Here is a 16,762-nt window from a genome sequence, read left to right as displayed (position 1 = left end):
GCTCCTAGGGCGCGCTCTGCCTGGAAAGGTTCAGGTAGGAAGCTAGGGGCGTCTGGTGCAAGCCCGTGGCTGCGGGAGGAGTCTCCCTCTCTTCGCTCTCCTTTCTAGGAGCTGCGGGCGGTCCCAGAGGGTTGGCGGTTCCGGTGGCCAGCTGCAAGGAGTCGGGCCGAGTCCTTTCTCGAGCCGCGGCTATACGCTGCTCCGGCGCCATGCTTCTGTTGGGCATCTTAATCCTGGCTATCGCTGGGCGACCGGCTAGCGGCTCCGACCCAGAGCGGGAGGTGGTCGTCCCGATCCAACTGGACCTGGACATCAATGGCCGCCACTACTATCGGCGGGGTCCCGAGGAAGCCGGGGATCAGGGCCTCATTTTTCAGATCACAGCATTTCAGGAAGACTTTTACCTCCACCTGACACCCGATGCCCAGTTCCTGGCGCCTGCCTTCTCCACTGAGCACCTGGGCGTCCATCTACAGGGACTGACCGGGAGCTCCCCAGATCTGCGACGGTGCTTCTACTCTGGGAATGTGAATGCCGAGCCGGGCTCGTTCGCGGTGGTGAGCCTGTGCAGGGGGCTACGCGGAGCCTTCGGATACCTAGGATCGGAGTATTTCATTAGTCCACTGCCTAACGCCAGCGCGCCGACGATGCAGCACAACAGCCAGGGCGCACACCTTCTTCAGCGCCGGGACGCCCCCGGCAGGTCGCACGGAGACCCGACCTCCCGTTGTGGAGTGGCCTCGGGCTGGAACCCCGCCATCCTGCGGGCCCTGGACACTTACAAGCTGCGGCGGACCAGTTTAGGAGAGAGTCGCAGCAGACGCAGGTCCAGGCGCGCAAAGCGCTTTGTGTCGATTCCGCGGTACGTGGAAACGCTGGTGGTAGCCGACGAGTCAATGGTCAAGTTCCATGGCGCAGACTTGGAACATTATCTGTTGACACTGCTGGCCACAGCGGCTCGGCTCTACCGCCATCCCAGCATCCTCAACCCTATCAGCATCGTCGTGGTAAAGGTGCTACTTCTCGGGGATAGGGACGCCGGGCCCAAGGTCACAGGCAACGCGGCCCTGACGCTGCGCAATTTCTGCGCCTGGCAGAAGAAGCTGAATAAAGTGAGTGACAAGCACCCTGAGTACTGGGACACCGCCATCCTCTTCACAAGGCAGGTGAGTTGATCCTTCACCTCTTTGCACCAAGGTAGCCCCATTATCTTAAGGAAACTGCCCCAAACAGTTCCACAATTCCCTTTTGTGTCGCGCAGTGCCCCTAAGTTTAAATATCTTTCGACTCCTCCTTTGGCGGGAGTGTCTAGAAACTACCCGGCTCAGCGGAGCTGCAGCTCGTGCGCGGTCTGAGGATAGCCGCCACTTGGGAAGATGATGGCGGTGAACGGCCAATCAGTGCCTCCTAGATCAGGCACCTAGGGGCCTGAGCCCAGGAAGTTGCCGCCCCGGAGCTGCAATTTGTCTCTAAAGCCGAAAGGAGGCGCTCGGAGGATGGTGTTGGAGAGAGCAGAAAAGACCCGCCGGTGTTGCATTAGGAACTCTAAGCCCCCTCAGACACCTTAGAGTCTTCTTTTCACTGGCTCTAGAACTGGAAGGTAATGCAAATGTCCCGATACAGCACCTGGCGACATTTCTTGCGGGTAATATGCTCATTTATTCTTTCTCTGTCCTAGAAAACGTTGGATCAGGAAAGAGGGATTCAATAGGGAAATTTTGTGAATTGTAGTGAGGGGAGGGACTCAAGTATCGGGCCATTGTCTTCTTCATTGCTGGGTCTCCTTTGACCATCTCAGCTGGGCCTGTCTTGTATTTTAAGGGAAGAAGTTCTGGTGTGGCGCTACTGGTTAACGAGCTTCACTGCAAGGTCGGTTTAAACCAGCAATAACGGTGGGTCAAGCTCACCAGACACTCTTCAGCTCCTCAGAAACATTATACAGGGTCGCTCGCTATGCGACAGCTCTTAACAACTACAACTATGAGAGAAAAGGACTCCTGATGTGGCGCTATAGGATAAGCACTGGGCTGCTAACTACAAGGCTGGCGGTTCAAACCCACTAACAGCAACTCAGAAACCCTCTTCAGGGTTGCCATGAGGTGAAACTGACTGGACGGCACAACAGCTGTTCATAATGCAGGCAGGTTAGGTAGGGCACCTGTTTGGAGGGAGGGGTGGTTTCAGTTGGAGCAGAGCTGAGCAGTTTTCCCATATTCTTTTTGGAAGAAGGTGACACGTTTGCCCTGCTGTATGCTACCCAGTGGAGGAGACAAGGTTGTTTATGTCCGCTCACTCATTAAAACTTGACCACAAGCCTGCAGGTTTGGCCCTGATGCCAGTGTGGAAGTGTGTGGGCTTAGTAAAGACCATTCAGGAGACTCCAGTTGTGGGGTCTGGGAAGACTGAATATTAGGGATAGGATAGGAAGATGGCCACAGACCAGGAAAGCAGCTTGGGTTTTTGCAGTGAAATGGTGTAGGCTATGAAATACCCAGTCTGGCACTTGTTTTGTGATCACAAAGGATGTTCTGGAAGACCCTAGTCAGGATCATTGCCGTGAAGATCAGAGAAGGCATTTTACCTAACATTCCCTCTCAAATAGCCTGTAAATGTATGCAAATTTAGATTTACAGATGTTGGAGTGAGTAGGTACTGTGAAATGTCTGGATTCTTGAAATTTCTCAGATACAGGAAACTGGGAATACAGGGGACATCCAAGACTTGAAATTATGCCATGTTCTTGTTTTCTCATTATTGTAACCACGATATTCTGGGGATGGCACAGAAGCCTTGATTACCTCAAAGCTTAACTCTTCATGGTTTCCAAATGTCCAGAGTTGGACTGGTGTACACTGGCTGGAACTGGAGTCTTCTACACTAACCCATTTGGCACAGCTAGTCCGTTCCTGGAACGGAACTTCCTCCATTTCCCAGACTTTTCCTCCCACCACCTGGTTTCTCTGGGGAGGTCTTTGGCCTTAGTCTGTTTCCTTGCTCTTATTCTTCCAACTGAGATCTGCGGAGCTGCCACTGCCTAGCTCCGACATGGGGACTGAGTCATGGGGAAAATGCAAAGGAGGTGGTTCCGATCTCTGCACACAGACCAAGTCTGCAGTCAGATTGCTGGCTGAAAACAGGATGCATTAATGGGTAAAGCAGCTGTTGCCCTATCTCATACCTGGAAGAGTCCTTTGGCGGTTATTTATTACCTCTTAAGTAACAGACCCCAATCTCTGCTGCTGGTGTTCTTGGCTGACTCTTTGGAATGAGTCCTAGGAAGAGGACTCCCGTTGGAAATATGGGCCATGCAATCAGAAGGACCTGTTGTTTGAAGACAGAGAAAGCAAGCAGCGTGAGGGCTTCTATTTCTCAGTAGAGTATATTAGACCCCCCAGGGAACTATGGTAACCATGCGGAATGGATACAAGATGCATAGTCATTTGTGTCAGAAGCAGTGATATGCAAGCTGTAACTTTTAGAAGACATTCTATCCTTAGGAATCAAGAGGGCAAAGCCATGGAATGGGCAGGCTGCTGGTTTGGCAGGCCTACTGTCAAGGTATAGGCATATGTCCTTTGATTGTGTTTCATAGATACTCCAGTTTTTACAAATTGAAGTTTTGTGGCAACTCTGTGTGGAGTAAGTCTATCATTTTTTCAACAGTACATGCTTACTTTGTGGTTTCATGTCACATTTTGGTAATTCTCACAATATTTCAGACTTTTGTAGAATGTCATAACTTTTGTATGCACTGGGAAACTAAAATTCTTGTGACTTGCTTTATTGTGGTGGTCTGGAACTGAACCTGCAGTATCTCTGGGGTATGTTTGCATGTACTTTTGGCTTTGGAGTAAACAGCCATTCTCTACCCCTTTGCCAGCACACACGTCATGGACGGCTACATTCTCCAAGGCTTAGGAGCTCTGCATTCTTAAACTCCCTGGGGTAGGTACATTATTCAGTGAGAAAATGCACAGCTTTTCTTTCCAACTGAGGTCAACCTGCCTGGAAAAGGAGCTAACTGCCTTCTTCAAGATAAGGAGATTTTTGTTTTACAGTGTAATGGTCAATTGTTGTTGTTAAGTGCCATCTAGTTGGTTCCGACCCATGGCAACCCTATATAGGGTTTCCGAGGAGCAGCTGGTGAGCTTGAACTACCAACCTTGCGGTTCAAACGGTTTTGCAGTCTGGTGCATTAACCCGCAATGCCACACAGTGATCTGTTAAATCAGATGGGTGAGCTAGTTTGCTCAAACCCTGTTTATTATCATGTTGGTATAAATCCTTTTCAAGCTAAAAGTTGACTTCCTTTGTATTTTAATTTCATTTTCCATAAACGTTTTGAAGCTATGCATGGGATCGCTATGAGTTGGTTCCGACTCGATGGCACCTGACAACAACAATATATGAGGGGGCTTCAAATAGTTCTTGGAAAAATTCCATTATCTTTTAATTACATTTTAATTACATTTGTCTATGAACTTTTTGAAGCCCCCCATACACATGTGTGTATATTCCAAATGAATTAGTGTGTATATATTATTGTTTGGTGCTGTTGCATCAGTTCTGACACATAGCAACCCTATGTAATGTTTCCAAGGAATGGCTGGTGGGTTTGAACCACCAACCTTCTGGTCCGGTGTGTTAAGCCACAGTGTCACACCAGGACTCCAGTGTGTATATATGTTGTTGTTGTTGTTAAGTGCCATTGAGTTGGTTCCGACCCATAGCTAGCCTATATAGGATTTCTGAGGAGTGACTGGTGAGCTTGAACTGCCAACCTTGCAGTTCAAATGGCTTTGCAGTCTGGTGCATAAATGCCCTGTAGTTGGTTCTGACTCATAGCAACCCTGTATAGGGTTTCTGAAGCTTTAAATCTTTGAGGGAGCAGAAAGCCTCATGTTTCTCCCTTGGAGCAGCTGGTGGGCTAGAATCACAGACCTTGTGGTTTGCAGTCCAGCGCTTATCTTATGGAGCCACATACACACAGATATATATGCTGTTGTTAAGTCTATATATGTGTGTGTGTGTGTGTGTAAGACGGCACTTAACAACGTGTATGTATGTACATATATATAGTTGCTCAGTGCCATCGAGTCAGTTCTAATGCATAGCCACCCTGTATAGGGTTTCTGAGGAGTGACTGGTGAGTTTGAATCACCGATCTTGCCGTTCAAACTGACCAGTGCTAATCCTATAGCATTGCATCAGGTCTGCATACATAATATATACACTACATTGTTGTTAAATACCATTGAGTCGGTTTGACTTGTAGTGACCCTGTATAGGGTTTCTGAGGAGTGTTTGGTGGATTTGAACCTCTGACCTTGCAGTTAGCAGTCAAGTGCTTATCCTACAGTGCCACATCAGGACTCCATATACGCTGGATTGCAAGGTTGGTTTGAACTGCAAGGTCAGTGGTTCAAGCTCACCAGTGCCTCCTTGGAAACCCTATACAGGGTCATTAGGAGTTGGAACTGACTTGACAGCACTTAACAACAACATATAAGTGTGTGTGCATGTATATACAACATGCACACATCTGTGTGTGTGTGTGTGTGTGTGTATGCGTGTATACATGCTATTGTTAGGTCGGTCTATAGAGGTAGTTCCAACTTACAGTGACCCTGTATAGGATTTCCAAGGCTATAAATCTTTATGGGGACCAAAGTCTACGGAGAAGCTGGTGGAGTTGATCGTCAGCCTTGTGGTTAGCAGTCCATTGCTTATCTTACAGAGTCATAACACTCCACATGTGCAGGGTGGTGATGAGCCTCAGCTTCCTCCTGTGGAGCTGCTGGTAGACTTAAACTGTGGACGTTGAGATTAGCAGCCCAATGCACAACCACTACGCCACCAGGGCCCTTTCCACATGTGTATGTATCTATTTACACACACATGTACACACACACACATATATATCAACATTTATATATACACACTGGGGAGTGTAGTGGCTTTGTAGGATAAACACTGAACTGTGAACCACAAAGTCAGCAGTTTAAGACCTCTGGGGGAGAAAGAGGCTTTCTGCTCCTGTAAAGATTTACAGCCTCAGAAACTCTATGCAGGGTCCCTATGAGTCAAAACCAACTCAGTGGCACTTAGCAACAACAACAAATATACACACAATTCATTTGGATAAGAATTTTCAGAAATATGCTTATTTTTAAATCATCTTTTGTCTGTAAAGGATCTTGAACTGATAGTGACCTTCAGAGCTACTTACTTCTTGGTTCTCCCAAAGAATCTGAGAATGGAATCATGATTCTTATGAATCAAGTGATCCTTGATCTAACTCTTCCAGGGAGGAACAATGAGAGAGGGCTCTGGTTTTCTTAGACTGCATTTTTTTCCTGTGACAGGCCAGAGCAGCGCCTGCTGAGCTTCAGGTGCCAGAGGTGGCTGGATGGAAAGCTGCATGAATGGTGTGTCTAGGGTGCATGACTGACAGCCACGATGCTGTGTGTGCACACCAGTCTGGCCCAGGCTTGGGCTGAAGCTACAGTATTCTTGGCAGGCGGAATGAGGGGTGTGGGGTGTTGAAATCTGAACATGGAGAAGACAAGACCCAGGGAGGATACTGAACTGTTCAGATCATACAGCAAGTATTTTGACAATTTGAGGCCCTTACTTAAAGACTCAGTGTCCTGGTGTGGCGCTGTGGGTTAATGCGCTGGACTGCAAAGTTGGTTTGAACTAAAAGGTCAACGATTCAAGTTCACCATCTGCTCCTCAGAAACCCTATACAAGGTTGCTATGGGTCTGAACTGACTTGACTGCACTTTACAACAACAACTTAAAGATTCAGAATAACTTCACGAAGAAAGGGTGCATATCTGATTTTTTGAAGTGATTGGCCTCTAGACAGCAGGGTGAGGTCAGTACAGGATTAGAACTAGGTTCTCCTGAGACTTCGAGTCACTGTTATTCTGGGTGGACATTTATTTCTGTTGGGAGGAAAGTTTCTGTGACTTCTTTTTCCATTGGCCAGCGGGAACCAGGTATTTCATGCCAAGACTCAGTAGGACCTCATTTCTCTCTCCTCAGGTCCAATGCCATTGCAGTTTGGGTAACCCTTTGTGGTAATCTGGCTCTCATTCATGTGTGCGTAATTCTTTACTCATACTTATTCAGCATCTATTATTTTTTAGGGACAGAAGGGGGTCCCTAGGTGGCACAAATTAGAGGAAGGAGTGGAATGTGGCTGTTACCTGGCTTGTAGGGCGATTACTCTTCTCCCTCATTTTCTTCATCAAATAAGTTAGGCCAGTACTAACACAGAAGAGTGGAGAGGAAGGATAGAGGGAGGTAGGTGCCCTGGCATCTGTCTCGTTTTTTTTGAGAATCAGGAAGGCAGGGAAGAGCAAGAACTTCTTCTCAACTTCTTGCTCTTCCCTTTCTTCTGAACTTCCCTGTAGTTTTGCGCATTACTCTTTAAACCCTCAATCTTACCTTGCCTTGGGCTCATCAAACAATGTTAAACACACAGGCTTGGAGATGGACAGGGCTGAGTTTGAATCCTGCTCTTTTACCTTTTAGCAATGAGCATTCACAGCAATGAGCATTCAGTGAGTTAAGCTTTTGGAATTTCACTTTCTTCATTCTGAAAATAGCGATTGTGCTGCTGCTGCTGCTGCTTGACTTCCAGGATTGTTGGGAGGATGAATTTTTTAGTGATCTAGAATAGTCACCCAATTAATGGCAACTGGTGTGGTGCTGTGGGGTAATGCACTGGATCGCAAGATTGGTTTGAACTGCAAGGTCGGCAGTTCAAATTCACCAGCTGCTCCTTGGCAGGGTCGCTATGAGCCAAAATGGACTCGATGGCACTTAACAACAACAACGTAGTCATTGGAGTCCTTGGAAACCCTAAGGAGCAGTTCTACTTTGCCCTGTAAGTTGGCTATTAGTTGGACTTGACTTGATGGCAATAGGTATTATTATCACTTTGTTGTTCAATATATATTTAATGTTGTTAAATGACCTACATATCCCCTGCCAAGATTTAAATTTCAGATAGCCTTGATTTAAAGCATCCCATCCCATAATTACGAATCGGGCTGCCAATCTCATGGTCAGCAGTTCGAAACTACCAGCTGTTCCGTGGGAGAAAGATGAGGCTCTCTGCTCCTGTAAAGATTTACAGCCTTGGAAACTCTGTACAGGGTCACTATGAGTCGGAACCGACTCCACAGCACATAACAACAACAATCCCATTGCCCTGGCAACTATACTTAGCACTTATTTGATTACAAATTCCTATTTTTGGAGTCCTGGTGTGGCACTGTGGAGTAAAGAACTGGACCACAGGGTCAGTTTTAACTGCAGGGTTGGTGGCTCAAACTCATCAGCTGCTATGAGTTGGAACTGACTCGATGGCACTTAACAACAACAACATTCCTATTTCTGGTTTGAAGGCCATGGACTCCATTTGTTAAATCAGTGGACCTGCAAACGTCTGAGGCAGAACCCTCTTGATCTCTCTGTAGTGGCTATAGTAGTGACCATCCTGGTACTCAGTAGGTGTTCATGGAAGGAAGGTGCTGAGATTAAGGAAAGGACTGAATGTAGCTATGTCTGCTTAGATAGTGTTCTTCCCTTCCTGAGGATAATTTATTCAACTCTCAAAGCTGTCAAACTGCAGGGCTAGATTCCCTTGGCATTTTGTCTTGGCTCTTTGCCATTGGAATTTTCCCTGTAGGAAGGAGGAGCTTCAGAGAGGAGTGAGTTAATTCACTCCTGGGGTCAGCAGACAAAGAACTCAGCAGAAATGGGGTCAGTGTGTCAGTGCAGGTGTGGGGCAGCAAGCCACCAGTGAGGTGGTGGTGCAGACATTGTGCAGAGAATGTCTCTTGGCATGTGATGCTGATGCTTCCATCTCCCCACGGCTCTCCTGCTCTTGCCCACCAACATGTCCTGCACTCTGGGGAAGGACTAGGAAGCAGTCCTTTCCTCTTGCACTCCTGCTTCCCAAACCCTGTGATTCCCAGGATGCTGGCCTGGGGTGGATGTTGCCCAGAAGCAGTGAGGAGTAGCAGTAAGAGCTCACCCTAGGTTTCCTTCAGCGCCACACTAGGACTCCTAGCACACAGTTGTGGCCCAAGAAAAGCTGTTTGTCATTTGTTGCTATCAAGTCAGGCCTGACTCATGGTAACCCACACACAAAAGAGCTAAATACTAGTTGGTCTTGTGTTATCTCCATGAAAACTGCTGTATCTATAGGGTTGTCACTGGTTGATTTTTTGGGTGTAATTCGTCGGGCTTTCTTAGTCTGTAAAAGTTCTACTTTCATAGCAGCATTCAGGCCTTCACTGACAGACAGGAATAAAACTCAGGTCACCTGCATGGAAGACAAGGATTCTTCTACAGAGCCACCTATGATGCCTAATACATGTTACTTGTCATTCTACTTGGTATGTACTCTTCCTTGAAGTGATGATTTCTAGAGAAGGTTTAGCTTGCCACAATACTGTCTTGTAGACCTAGAGGGATGTATATTCCATTGTAACGGAATATGTTAAGAGAAGTAACTAGCTCTCTTCTCCTGGCCATGCTGTCTCCTCCATTTTCATCAGATTGCCTCAGTCACATTTCCTTAGTCACATTGCTAGTTTTTTTTTTACCCTGACAAACTAAGGCCTTCCCATCCATAGGGATTCCAAGTGGAAGCGGATGTGGGGCGGAATGGGGAAATGCAGCCATGCACAGCAGAGACAGAGATGAGTAGCAAGTTAAAGGGACGGTGTGAAGGACAGTGCTGGTAATTTCACCAGTGCTCAGGATGTCCCGATTAGTGTAATGTGACTTGGCCTTGGTGTCAGAGGGCATGAACTCAGCTCCCAATTCTTAATTTTTCAGTTGTGTGAACACTTTCAATTCACTGAGCTTCAGTTTTCTTATCTGCAAAGTGAGCAAGGTTCTGAAGTTCTGTTATGATAACACTTGAAATGCTATGATGCAACTGTTGTTGTTATGTGCCGTGGAGTCGATTCCGACTCATAGCGACCCTGTACAGGGTTTCCGAGGCTGTACATCTTTACGGGAGCAGAAAGCCTCTCCTTTCTCCCGCGGAACAGCTGGTAGTTTCAAACTGCTGACCTTGGGGTTCGCAGCCTGATTTGTAACCACTACGCTACCAGAGCTCCTTATGATACAGCTAGTTGCTGTCAACTAATTCCAACTCATAATGGCTCCATGTATGTAGAATAGAACTGTGCTTATATGCTTTTTAGTGCCTCATCTTTTGGAAGTAAATAGCGAGGGCTTTCTTCTGTTGGACTCCTGGATGAATTTGAACCTTCAGCTTTTGGGTTCTCAGCTGAGCCCTTAACTATTGACATCACTCAGGGATTTCTAGAATGCTATACCAAGGCCAAGGAACTCTGGTAGTGTAGTGGTTACAAATCTGGCTCCTAACCTCAGGGTCAGCAGTTTGAAACTACCAGCTGTTCCGTGGGAGAAAGATGAGGCTTTCTGCTCCTGTAAAGATTTACAGCCTCGGAAACCCTATACAGGGTCTCTATGAGTCAGAACCGACTCCACGGCACATAACAACAACAACAACATACCAAGGCCATGAAAACTAGCACTGACTCTCATGTCTAGGACTTATATGGAATGAGAAATTGGCTACATGAGAATGCTTATATGAGGTGGCTTCAAAAAGTTCTTGGAAAAATTCCATTATCTTTTAATTTCATTTTTTCACAAAGCCCCCTCATATCTTCTGCCACTTATTTTTTTCTATTCACTATAAACTTCCATTACTTGTTTTCTATGGGAAACATAATTCTGGAATATACTGAACGTCTCAATACATGTCATGGAAAATGAGAGGAGGTGGAAGGAGATCTGGGAGAACAGGTGTTTGCAGGGAAGACAGATGGTGGGGAGGTGTTGAGACTTACACTGGTAACTGGATCATCCAGTGCAAGGTATTGATCCTTATTCTTTTTTATGTGGCTCCAACCCTAAGGTGTTTTATAGGAAGGGAAACTTATAACTTACAGATATAAGGATAGGATAGGATTATATTCTTGCCCAAGATGATTCTTGGATCTTCTGGGAAGCAGTTGTAGTTATAGAGAGAAATGACAAATTGTCAGAGATCATAAGACATGTAGGGGCAGGCAAGTACATCCACTCAGGCAGAAGGAACCAGACAGCTTCTATTTTTGTAGACAAGTACCTAAGTGAAAGAGGTTAAAGCAATCTGAATGCATCTAAGTTCACTCCAGCAGGATGGAGGTATTCAGTGCCACAACCAAGGCATTCACTCTGGGTATTCCCAGGACACTGCATAACTGCTAGAGACCTTTGAAGCCCTGGGACCAACAGATTCTTCACATCATCTTTTATGGGGGAAGATGAGCAGGCATAACCTCTGATGCAAAGCAGCTGCCTCTTCCCACCATGAAGACACTGGTTAGCAGGACATAGTTTATACCCTTGCCCTCAGGAAATTTGCCAGTGAGGTCCTTGCTTTAGTTGCTTGATGCAGAGAAACTGGGACTTCTTGATGAAGAGAACTGGCTACTCCTGGTTAGGAAGGGCCTGCAGTTTCATGTCTTTGCCTGTTCCGGAAGAATGAGGACTTGGCTTTAAGGATCTCAGACGTGGAGGTGGGCTAAGAGGCACCTGAGGTGCAGTACTCTTCCGTATCCCAGTTGGTACTCTGCATGGTGTGGGCGTCTTGCTGCATCTGTGTATCTACACATGTGTTGTTGTTGTTGTTATGTGCCATGGAGTCAGTTCCGACTCATAGGGATCCTGTACAGTGTTTCTGAGGCTGTAAATCTTTACGGGAGTAGAAAGCCTCATCTTTCTCCTGCGGAACAGCTGGTAGTTTCGAACTGCTGACCGTAAGATTAGCAGCCCGATTCGTAACCACTGTGCTACTAAATCATAGTTGATCTTTATTATCTGTGATTTCTGTATTTGCTAATTTTCCTATTGATAAAATTTATTTGTAACCCCAAATCAATACTCCTGGGACTTGCCATGCACAGAATTGAGTCATCCAAGATGCAAGAGGAAAGCTGCTTCCCATTTCTATGAGCTTGTTTCATCAACTACAGCTATAAGTCAGTACACAAGATATTCTATGGGGTTCTTTTCAATCTGAAGGTACATTGTTTGGTGTGTTCCTTCTATAACTTAGAGACTAGAAGGGGTGAGCACTGTGGATTGAGGAAGGAGCACAGGTTTAAGGGACAGGTTCGTCAAGGTTGTAGTTAAGGAGAAAGTTGAAGCTCTGAGAAAAGAAGTGACTTGCCCAAAGTCACACATCTATCTAGTGATGGGGTCAATGCTAGGATTTTCGACTTCCTGATGCTTGCTCCTCTGCCATTTCTTTCTTACACAAGGCTAGTGGTGGGTGTAGCTGATGTCCCAGCAGCCACGCGATATGGTACCCTAACTCTCCCCAGAGGCTGCAGACCATGGGACTCCTATGCTTTAACGATCAGGCCATTGCCCACCCTTCCTTCCCTGTGCACCACAGGAACCTTCATTCATTCCTTCTTCACTGTAGCCTCTTTCTTTCCATTCACAAACTAGTCTTTTTTGTTCTAAATCTGCTCCTCAGCTGTCATAGTCCCTGCACTGCAGTGGTGGTTTTTCAGGTTTCAGAGTTCTGTGGGAGGAGCACTTCTGGGAAATTGAGTCTTCAGAATGAAAAGATGGCATTTGAGGTCTCTCTCCATCATGGTGGGGTGGGGTGGGGTCACAGAGTGGAAGAAGTAAGATGAGCAATCCCAGGATCAAAGGCCATGGCTGACACTACACCTTTAACTGACTCTGGAGTCCTCTGGGTTCATCTGATTACACTCTCGCTCTACAATCAGAAAAGCTTCACTCATTAGGAAGTATGACTTACCTAACTGTGTGAAGCCATGAGTAACTGCAAACTTCTGAATGCTTTGGATTAATTTTTTACTACTTTTCTGTACTCTGACCACTTTTTCTCCTATGCTCCATCAACTCTGCTGCTCATCTTTCCCTCATTATCAGCATATGCGTGCGTAAGTGCACACACACGTTCACAGATTCCTAAGGAGAGCAAATCTTACGGAGTCTGAGTTCATGTATTCGCTCCCTCACTTTTCAGCTGTGTGGCTTGAACCACTCTGAGCACCGTGTCCCTTAACTGTAAAAGGTGGTACAGATAGTCCTAATTTCAGTGGGATGTTGTGAGGATTAAGTCGGCAATGCTCATAAAGAACACGTGCAGTATAAGCAGTCTGTATTTAATGACTATGATTATCTATGATCTGAGCCTTATTCTCCACCTTTGAAAAATATGTCTGATGATCTGTCTGTCTCATAATGCTGTTGTGAAGATTGAATGAAGTGTTATGTGAGAGAGTTCCTTGTAAACTGTTTATTGCACTACAATTAAAGGTAGAGGTGCAATGAAGAGAATACTAACACCACCATTAAAATGCATCCTCTCAAGAGGAGGAGAGTATGGACACACATTTGATCCTATTTCCATATTCCAGAATCCTTAGGTCTAGATACATTGCTGACCAATAACGCCTAATAAGCTCTTTGAGCTATCCACCCCAGGAGTCCCATCCTGCCCTCTTATATCTCCTGGAACTTCTTCCTGCAAGGGTTTGATGCTGAAAGCCCAAGCTTCTGTTGCAAATTAAGCTTCAGTATGAATAAAGGGACCTCTGCATATGTCACAATATATCTTTCTCCTTAGCAGCCATAGTGCTCAGGGCCCCTCTGAGCTTCTGCAGCCTTTGGTCAGGGTCTAGTAGAGGACTGGTCTCTATTCCAATTTGCCTTGTCCCAAGTGAAGGGACAAAGATTTCTGCCTGACCCAGAAGGGTCTGGCTGGTGACCTTTTGACTGAGAATCTGAACTCAATTCTTGGTTGTTCCAAAGGCAATAACTCCAAAAGGACCTAATTTAACTGCCCACAGGTACTGTGAACGGGAAGTGCTGACCTTCCACTCTGGCTCATTTAACTACTACCAGGCCCTAGCCTAGTTATAGGTATGGCAGTTCTTTGGTTTGGAAGGTCATTTTTATCTAAAGGAAGGACCCTTGTATTAATATTTGTACCTGGTAATGTCCTCCCACAGGACCACCCTGGGTAGATTAGGGTAGAATTTTCTCTGTGAGCCACTGAGGTTCACCCTGAAGCTTCTTCCTGAGGCCTGGGTTGGTTCTGTGATGATCCCTATAGCCCCTATGAAATGGGCTGGGGTGGAGAGGTGCTGGCCTGCTTAGAGCTTTTGAGGCCAAGTTGGAATTTCCTGTAAGCTGTGTTGCTGACCTCAGGTCCTTCGGCTGTCATCTCTAATGTCTGGGCTCTGCTCCCCACCCCTGGCAGGACCTGTGTGGTGCTACCACCTGTGACACACTGGGCATGGCAGACGTGGGCACCATGTGTGACCCCAAGAGAAGCTGTTCTGTGATTGAGGATGATGGGCTTCCATCGGCCTTCACCACGGCCCATGAGCTGGGTGAGCTGGAGAGGGGCTGGGTTTGGAGGGAGGGGCTCTTCCAGGGTCTTTTTGGGTTTTCACTGGGTAATTGAGGGGGCCTGGAAGACATTTGTCTTTGTTATCTCATTCTGAAGCCTGAAGGATCTTTTCCTAGGCCAGGGTCTGCCTTAGTAATAGCTTTGCTTTCTTTTCTTTGATTGCCCCAGCAGAGTTGGCCAGGGGCACTGTTGGAGAACCTCTGCCATCAGACTGTCTCTTCAATTAGGTACAATGGGGAGAATATCGTAAAGAAAAGAGGAGCCATATTGCTTTCCTTTTCAAGTCTTGATAGAGGGGATAGGACACACAAGGAAATGATTCTGAGACATTTACAAAGCAATCGACTGATAGGTGGAAATATTCAGCCTGTAGACCCTTGACTTGGGCTTGCTAATTTTCCCACCTCCTCCTCTACCCAGGTCTTCTCCTCTTAGCCCTGTCCTCTTGCTCACTAAGTCCTCTTGCCTCACTCCACAGGCCACGTGTTCAACATGCCCCATGACAATGTGAAAGTATGTGAAGAGGTGTTTGGGAAACTCCGGGCCAATCACATGATGTCCCCAACCCTAATACAGATTGACCGGGCCAGTCCCTGGTCAGCCTGCAGTGCTGCTATTATCACCGACTTCCTCGACAGTGGACATGGTGAGGCAGAACAACACAGAGAAGGGGAAAGCATGGGGTGGGTGGGTCTGCTGCTGCCATGACCCTGGCTTTCCCTCACCCTCTGGACCTAGGCTGTGTATAACCCCAAAGAGTAGGGCTCTAAATTGGATCCATTCCAGGTATTCCTTGGTTCACTCACTCCTTACCCTTAGGTACTGGGTTAGCCAGGTTTCACTTTCTTCAGCCCTCTAGTAATGTCTGCCCTTGGCTCTCTGCAGGTGACTGCCTTCTGGACCAACCCAGCAAGCCTATTTCCCTGCCTGAGGACCTGCCGGGTACCAGCTATACTCTGAACCAACAGTGTGAACTGGCCTTTGGTGTGGGCTCCAAGCCCTGCCCTTACATGCAATACTGCACCAAGTTGTGGTGCACTGGCAAGGCCAAGGGCCAGATGGTGTGTCAAACCCGCCACTTCCCCTGGGCAGATGGCACCAGCTGTGGCGAGGGCAAGTTCTGTCTCAAGGGGGCCTGTGTGGAGAGACACAACATCAATAAGTACAGGGTAAGTGCTAGAGCCTGCCTGGAGAACCTCGTGGGAGAAGTGCTGTAGACCTCTGAGTCTCCCCACACCCTTGGTCTGCAGGGACCCTGTCCCATCACAGCTGTGCCTTGATTTCCCCATCTATGGTCTTTCCTAACTTTACGGAGTAGGAGAAAAGATATGGTAGGTCAAAGAACTTGTCAGGCCTTAGAAAGTGACCTCAATAAGAGCTGGGATTTAGCCCTGAGCTCTGTGTCTTGTCCCATTATTGGAGGAACTCTGGACCTTTAGAGCTGAAAGCTCAGTGTTAGAAGCTGCTCACCCACTGGTCCCTTTGTTTTTCCCTCTTCATATATATATATGAGTCCTGGTGTGGTGCTGTAGGATAAGCACTGGACTGGAAGGCAGGTTTAAACCGCAAGGTTAGCAGTTCAACCCCAACCCTATACAGGGTCCTGATGAGTTTGAATTGACTCAGCAGTACTTAACAACAACAACAGGTATTTTTGGATATGTTCCATATGCATAGGGCTATGGGCCACACAGATGAACAGGCTTGGTCTTGGCTACCAGAGCAAAACCCTAAGCAAACTTTAGTCATTGACAACTTTACCCCTGATAAATAGAAATAGCAATCTATCAAAAACATTCAGGACCCCAGATATTCTCACAATATAATAAAGACTTTATATTTTCAGGTTTTGGGTTTGTGTAGTAAAGGGGTTTATGATTTTTCAGAGGGTGGGAAGTCCTCCATTCTCTTCCATGACCCTAGCGATGGTCAGTCCACCCTCACTCCTGCCTGCTGGTGGAAGAGGACTTGGCACTCTGTTTTATGTGGGCAGAGGCAATATTGTTAATTTTTTTTTTTTTTTTACTAAGCATCTTATCTATTTTCCTGAGATGGGTGCAGCATAGCATGATTTAAAATATATATTTTTTCTGCTCTGGGAATCTATACTTTAAGCTGTTGTTGTTGTTAAGTGCTGTTGAGTCAGTTCTGACTCATAGTGACCCTGTATAGGATTTCAGAGGAGTGGCTGATGGGTTTGAGGTGCTGACCTGTTAGTTAGCAGTCCAGTACTTATCCTACAGTACCACCCCAGACTCT

The 16,762-nt window shown here is 46.6% G+C and overlaps 1 protein-coding gene across 1 annotated transcript in view; it reads left to right on the top strand.

Moving 5' to 3' along the window:
* The first annotated feature begins 209 nt into the window (after window positions 1–209).
* Window positions 210–16,762, top strand: part of ADAMTS15 (ADAM metallopeptidase with thrombospondin type 1 motif, 15) — a 28,138-nt gene continuing 11,585 nt past the window's right edge. Inside the window, exons 1-4 of the mRNA XM_006873067.1 lie at window positions 210–1,166; window positions 14,351–14,483; window positions 14,982–15,149; window positions 15,389–15,672. Coding sequence (XP_006873129.1) covers window positions 210–1,166; window positions 14,351–14,483; window positions 14,982–15,149; window positions 15,389–15,672 — 1,542 coding nt within the window. The remainder of the gene's footprint in view (window positions 1,167–14,350; window positions 14,484–14,981; window positions 15,150–15,388; window positions 15,673–16,762) is intronic.

Source organism: Chrysochloris asiatica, unplaced genomic scaffold (genome assembly GCF_000296735.1).
Source record: "Chrysochloris asiatica unplaced genomic scaffold, ChrAsi1.0 scaffold00222, whole genome shotgun sequence".
NCBI classification, from domain to species: Eukaryota; Metazoa; Chordata; class Mammalia; order Afrosoricida; family Chrysochloridae; genus Chrysochloris; species Chrysochloris asiatica.
This window is presented reverse-complemented; position numbering and strand designations above follow the sequence as displayed.